The sequence below is a fragment of the Phragmites australis genome, chromosome 17 (genome assembly GCF_958298935.1).
Source record: "Phragmites australis chromosome 17, lpPhrAust1.1, whole genome shotgun sequence".
Lineage (NCBI taxonomy): Eukaryota > Viridiplantae > Streptophyta > Magnoliopsida > Poales > Poaceae > Phragmites > Phragmites australis.
This window is the reverse complement of record NC_084937.1, coordinates 18,574,917-18,581,646: the sequence shown is the minus strand read 5'-3', so window position 1 is coordinate 18,581,646 and position 6,730 is coordinate 18,574,917. Positions and strand designations below refer to the sequence as shown.

The 6,730-nt window shown below is 46.1% G+C and overlaps 1 protein-coding gene across 1 annotated transcript; it reads right to left on the bottom strand.

Annotated features, from left to right (window-relative positions):
• Positions 1 to 1,491: 1,491 nt before the first annotated feature.
• Positions 1,492 to 6,256, bottom strand: LOC133896758 (probable acyl-activating enzyme 17, peroxisomal). Its single transcript, XM_062337371.1, has 14 exons — positions 5,705 to 6,256; positions 5,480 to 5,609; positions 5,135 to 5,385; positions 4,816 to 5,020; positions 4,642 to 4,682; positions 4,432 to 4,557; positions 4,045 to 4,118; positions 3,636 to 3,856; positions 3,134 to 3,228; positions 2,799 to 3,015; positions 2,384 to 2,509; positions 2,216 to 2,314; positions 1,919 to 2,128; positions 1,492 to 1,808 (listed from the first exon to the last, which is right to left on the bottom strand). Exons 1-14 carry the CDS (start codon positions 5,974 to 5,976, stop codon positions 1,692 to 1,694), a joined length of 2,184 nt encoding a protein of 727 aa, XP_062193355.1. The 5' UTR covers positions 5,977 to 6,256; the 3' UTR covers positions 1,492 to 1,691.
• Between the last annotated feature and the right edge of the window lie 474 nt (positions 6,257 to 6,730).

Sequence of the window (6,730 nt, the reverse complement as noted above, 5' to 3'; positions counted from 1 at the left end):
CTTGTGCCCCTTAGAATTATCTTAGGGTTTCAGTGGATAGGTAGGTAACCTCTCAAGCACACACCCACCCTGAGATGTTGGCTCCTCCCCATCTTTATAGGCATAACACGATAGTGAGACTATAACTAATCTTGTTGATTGTGCTTCCAATCAAAGTACATAGATGGGACCTAATCCCTCTTAGGACTCGGTCTACTTGGATTGACTCGTGATGGAACCAAGATCAAAACACCGACAAGCGACTCATCCAAGAAGCTGACACAGCCGCCATTAACGCAACTCGACCACGACGTGCACCGGGGGCCTCCTCGTGGATCGCCCGTATAGGAACATGGACACTAGCTTCCAGGTGCCCAGCAGCAGCATCACCCCGTAGGGCCGTAGGACGCTGCTGCACCTGTGCAGCGACCGAGCGGTGACCCTGGTCGTCATGTTCCTTGGCGCCCTAACGATCGCGAGGCCGTGACGTTCATGTCTCAGCTCGTCAAGCACCCTGACTAATTGCGAAAACCGGCAAGTCGAGGCACACCGCTGCAGTCCCGCTGTTGCCCAAGCTTACACCAAGACGCTCTAGGCTGTGCGAGTTGCGTCGTCGCTTCTCCGAGCTGTGTGGCGCATTTCGTCGAACAGGTGGCGTGCACTGCTTGTCGCTATGTCCAGGCATCCAAACTCGATGTGCCTACAAGGAGACATGGCGAACTGCATCACTGCTCGCACAAAAACACGAAGACGAGCGGGAAAGGCGCTCGGTGTATTGGACGAGATTGCTCGACGCGTGGCCGCGTGAACTGGTGTGTGGAGCCGTCGTGCGAGGCAAGCAATCGAATGAGGCGCTCCAGGATGGATGGTTCAGGTAGCTCGCTCGAAAGAGCTCGACCGCAGAGAACGCGCGCGCCGCCGGCCCAGACGAAGACAGGGAAGTCTGTCACCAAAGAGGCGGTGGAACCACGGGATCGTGGGGGACCGCTCCCCTCGTGGCGTGGAGTTGCCAGTTTCCCACCCACGCCTCATCCAAATGCTCAATTGGGCTAGTCTGGGAAACAATCCACGGCGGCTGGGCTTTTACACATGGTTTGGGTCCCGATCCCCGTCGTTCCCGGCCTATCCAAACGAGGCCTTAGGCAAGATATAGCAAGAGGTGTAGCAATCTGATGTAGTCAACCAAACAAGCTCAAAAACTTGGATAAACTCCAACCGCCGGCAATCTAATGCTTCCGTCGGGTCAGACTAAAAAGAACTCACTGTGCTGGTACGAAGACGAGGATCTTTCCATACCGGCATCTCCCCTCCATGTTTTGGATTGAATTCTTCACCTGCTGGTCACAGGACACAGGATCTCCCGGAAGTAAATTACTCCTAGTGCTTCTTAATGGCTGCCTCTCACTTGTTTCCTCGACTGACTAATTACTTCAACAGGTGTCCAAATGGTACGATGAATTGAACGAAAACTAGCAGAAATTAAGGAGCTCTTCACAATTAAACAACCGCAAATGATAGCATTCATGCTTTATTACTGTATAATGATCTGTCATCCTAGATCAGATGGACAAAGCCTTGCTGTACATTGGCAGGAAATACAGCTCATTTATCTAAAAACCTGGACTTCGAAGGGAGTATGTATGACTATATGCACAGTTTGGTGTATAACTACGTGAAATTTGGTACAGCTGCAGAAGAATCTTTCTAACCATCTAGATTTTTGAATGCTTTGCCTGGGTCACCTGGGTGAACTCCTTGCGCAGGACTCTCCTCATGACCTTATTGGAGGCTGTTCTTGGGAGTGACGGGACCACGACAACAGACGAAACCTGCATACAGAGGGGAAGAACGAAGCTCTTAGTGATGTCATGTCACTGTGGTTTGCCATGTGAAGCCTGGATTTTGTCTGGTGAGAAATTCACAGGAATGACGGGAGCACCTTGAACAGAGGGTTCAGCTTCTTCAGAGCCGTGTTGAATGCCACTTTCAGTTGGTTCAAGTCTTCTGCTTGTGAGCTCTGATCTTTGAAGACAACAGCTATGGTTAGTTGTTCAGGGCCACCCCCAATTGGTGGAACCCCGATAGCTGCTGTTTCAAGGATGGCATCATTTACTCTGTTGCAGATCCTCTCAATCTCGATGGAACTGACCTGAAAGTGATCATAAAACTCGATGGATAGACTGCGAAAACCCACATTTCTACATGTAGTTGCATATTACCAGTGTGTACTGTATACCTTAATGCCACCAAGGTTCATTGTGTCATCTGCACGCCCATGAGCCCTATAATATCCGTCTGAAGTACGCTCGAATTCATCTCCATGCCTACGGAGAACCTGCATTTTCACAGGGGTTAGGGTCTCAACCATTAAGAATTAGCAAGGGACAAGAACAGACATACGTACTTTTCCGTTCCTTTCTGGCATTCCTTTGAAGTAAACTTCGTGATGATCAGCATTTAGCAGCGTTGTTGATGATCCAAATAGAGTTGGATCAAGTGCTAGCTCACCAATACCTGCAGCATCTTGTGGCTGCACAGTTTGAAAATTAGCAGCAACATCAGTTGTGACAGTCAACAGACTACTAGAGCAAAACGAGCATCTAGAAGTTATTTGTGACGGAATTTTCAAGCTGTAGATGGACACAGTAATCCTAATGTTAGGTTAATGCTGACATGGAGTGTATGTTATTTGAAATTGCTGTATCAGTTGAATACCCAGGAGTGCACGCTACTTTACATACATTGGTAGGAAAAGGCCATGTATAAAAAATGAAACAAAAAGTGCATGTAGGACAAATGCTAGTACGTGATATACTTACCAAGGGATTCCCAGTGTTGTCAAGAATGAACAGGTTACAACCCATGGTGGGCGTGCTAAATGCAGACAGCGCTTGAGGTTGCAGCAAGGATCCAGTAACAAATCCACCACCAATCTCTGTGCCTCCGCAGTACTCAATTACTGGCTTGTAGCCAGCTCTTCCCATCAGCCACAAATAATCATCCACACTGGATGCCTCCCCAGTTGAGCTAAAGCATCTGTACATAATGGAAGCACAGCCAGTGAGAAACTACATGACATACAAGATTTATAAATATTCCTTAATGCAAGTTAAAGTAGCAAAAGGTCTAGAGGGTTGAGCAAACCAAAAATTACCGAATGGTTGACCAATCAAATCCTGCTGTACAATCTGTGTTTTTCCATGTGCGAACAATGCTGGGTACCACTCCAAGCATTGTCACCTTAGCATCCTGGAATTAATGTACAATAAGTAGGAATGGGATTATAATGAAACGAAGATACAATACCACTAGGCTAAAATTTTAATTATAAAAAAACATTGCGGAACATTATAAACAACAAATCAAAAAATGGGACAGTTTCATGCCCACACTATTCCTTTTCCCTAAGGATTCGCAAGCATGTGAAACATGTCAACCCATTTGCATTGGGGTTCACAATAAGCACCCAAAAGGGCTTTACTGGAATAGCAAACCATTCATAGGAAATTTTTGCACATTCGGGTTACGTTTTTACTGTTTGGCATCGATATTTGGGATATTTCTGATTCTCCTCACATAACGTATTTGAATACAATCATTAGCCAGTCCATAGTTTTTTATATTAATTCTGTGAATTGAGTGTCCACTATCTGTACCTGTACAAACTTTGCAAAGCCTGAACTATTTGGGGAGCCATTATACAGAGCCATGGAAGCTCCATTCAGTAAGGAGGCATAAACAAGCCAGGGACCCATCATCCAACCAAGATTAGTTGGCCATGCAACAACATCTCCTTTACGAATATCCATGTGGCACCATCCATCAGCAGCTGCCTTTAGGGGGGTTATATGTGTCCATGGAATCGCCTTGGGCTCCCCTGAATATGAAGAAGTGTCAGAAATTTTGTACATTATTTTTGTCTAAAACAATGCCCTATTTGATCAACTCATTATCATGAGGATCTGATGTGGCCAGTTTGCTCTATACAGCTGTATATCACACAGTTGCACATGGATGAAATTGAATCATGCCAAAACTGATACAATTATCAAAACAAAACCTTACCTGTAGTCCCTGATGAAAATAGGATATTGGTGAATGCATAGGCAGGTTGCTCAACAGCAGTATAATTATCTGCCCTGCATTTTTTTAGGTTGGATTAGTGCATGTCAGAAGATCAACTTATTCCAAGGAACTAGGTGGATTTTCAAGAGGTTGACTAGATTATCTACATGCTCATTATCCAAAAAACATGTGACCATGTTAAACATCGCACATTATGAACATGCTACAGTGATAGTTTTTTATTTATTTTGGGGATAAACACAGAGAAATTCTTTAACATCTGTTCTGTATTTTGAAGAGTGTGTTAGAACTCGTTCAATACGATTCACTCCAAAATTGTTGACTTGCCAGTGAATACAGGAAATTTGTGATAAGAAAATAACGTACCTGGTATGATTAACCCGTCCAAGGAAATCTTGCCAGGATAGGTCATCAACACGCAGTCCTTTTATTGGCAAAGATCCCCTTACAGGAATCACAATTGCCATAGGGGCTTTAGCCTCCACAACTCTACTGTAGAACCGAAGCTATGGTGTGAGAAATATATTCTAATAATCCAAACTCTTGATGCATAACCTTTGTACTGCAAAAACACACCTGTATAGTGGCAGTTCCTTGTCATCACGAAGGATGTAATCCTAGCAAGAAAAAGACTATCAGTATCGCCAAAGCATTCCCTTAATTGAAGCACAAACTCTTTTTAGAACACAAAGTATCAGACAATTGATTGAAGAAGGATTTGTCTCAGCAGCAGTAGGGTGAACTAGTTACCTGAGTGAAAATTGCTTTTGCTTCTGATATCTTTAACCTCGTCGAAATTGCAGGTGCAGCAAAACTATCTGCAATTGACACAACCACATAGCCTGCCAACACAATCGCAAGGTAGATTACGACAGCATTCACATTCATAGGCATGTCAATGGCAATAGCAGATCCCTTTGGCAGGTCCAGGGCATCAAGTGCATTTGCCACGAGGCTGTTCTAGACAAAGCAAGAAGAATTGGTTAAGGAATCAGGTTACAATGAAGCAAAAGCATAGCTATGCCTATGATCAAAACTAGCAGTATTCTTTAGAGCAGAATATTATTACCAAACTTTCTTCCTCAATTCCTCAAGAGTCACAATGTTGAGAGGCTCAGAATCCTTCCCTTCATCCCTCCACACAATGGCAGCATCGTCCGAATTCCTCCCGGGTTTAGCACTCAAACAATTCACTGCGGCATTCAGCACAGAGCCCGGTAGCCACTCGCCGCCGGGATATGCATCACTCGCTCTCAAGATGCAAGATGGTTCCACACTGAACTCAACACCCATCTCCTCAAAGACCATCTTCCAGTAAGTCTGTCCTTGTAGCCGACAGATTGAACTAAATCAGTAAGCTCACTTCACAAAAGTAACAAGCAATGATGCAGAGAAAAGATGCGTCTTTTCTCACCTCTGGGTTCTCGTTGGAGAATTTGTGGAGGTCAGAGAAGCTGGTAATGGGATCCTTGTACGCCTCGCCGATGACCTCTCTCCCCCGCGCCTCCAGGACGCGGCCGACATTGGTCAAGGCCGCCTCCTCGCTGATTTTTTTTTTTTTGGGCAAAAATCAGAAAATTAGAAGACATGGAAGAAGCAATCTTTGAGGCGAGTTTGGTCAGAAAGATTGGAGCTTTACGGGTCGGGGGTCCAGGCGGGCGGTGTAGGGGACGGGAATCCGGCGAAGCAGCCGTAGTACAGCATCCGGTGGACGGCGAAGGGGATGGCCGGACGGAGCACGGACCGGCAGAGCTCCCTCCACACGGCGGCAGCGCCTGCGGCGCCGCCGCGGGAGTCGAGAACGCGCCGGAGCGCCGAGTGGAGCGCGGCGGCGTCCGATCCCAGCGCCGCGGCGGCGAGGTCGTCGGCAGTGATCGCGCCCAGGGGCTTGTGCGCCGCGGCGGCTGCCATGCTGTGGCAGTGCTCCAGCTTGCTGCTGCTGCTCTAGATAGAGATGAGAGAAGCAAGAGAGAATTTCTTTCGCCAAAAAAAGAAGACGAAGGAGAAAAAATTCTCGGACCGGTGCACCAAACGGGCGAGCAACCTAACGATGGGAACAGAGGGGACGATCAGATGGAGATGTTCTTGTCGGATCGACGCGCAGCTCAGATAAGATAGAAAAATCTTCGTGTCCGAAAAAGATATAAATATCCAGCACGAGCAGAGGAACAGAGAGTTTGATCTGTTAACGGCTTCAATTTGCAGTCGTTGTTGAAGTGGACTCTGTTCTTCAATTTTCAGTCGTGGACTCGTGGTAACCATTGTTCTCTTTTTTTTTCGAGATCAGAGATGACCCTTTTTTTCTTGTATTCTTACAGTCATAGTTCAATGTGTGTTTGCCTGAGTTCAAACTCGAGTTAAAATTGAGTTCTGAGAGCGTGGAAGCCGTACTCGACAAATTATCTCTATTGAGTTCTGAGAGATCGTGGAAGCCGTACTCGACAAATTATCTCTCTAATGCATACTCGTAGTTCGTCTGTTTTCTCGTACCAAATCCTGAAGAAACAAGGCCTAGTAGGCCAAAGAGGGGAGCACGACATCTGCCGGATCAACGACAGTCCATCTCTTTAACAGATGCTAATTCCCCATCAGCCATTTGATAATCATTGCTTTTATCTGGGACTTGTAGTAATCTAAAGGAATCTATCAATGGAGAAACAGGCCA

What these genes read in the sequence shown, in the direction of transcription:
- LOC133896758 (XM_062337371.1), bottom strand. Translation starts at nt 5,976, where the DNA reads ATGGCAGCCGCCGCGGCGCACAAGCCCCTGGGCGCGATCACTGCCGAC. An exon ending in TTTGATTGGTCAACCATTCG is followed by an intron (nt 3,016 to 3,133) that starts GTAATTTTTGGT and finishes CATTATGTACAG; the next exon opens with ATGCTTTAGCTCAACTGGGG. An exon ending in AGCTGAACCCTCTGTTCAAG is followed by an intron (nt 1,809 to 1,918) that starts GTGCTCCCGTCA and finishes CTCTGTATGCAG; the next exon opens with GTTTCGTCTGTTGTCGTGGT.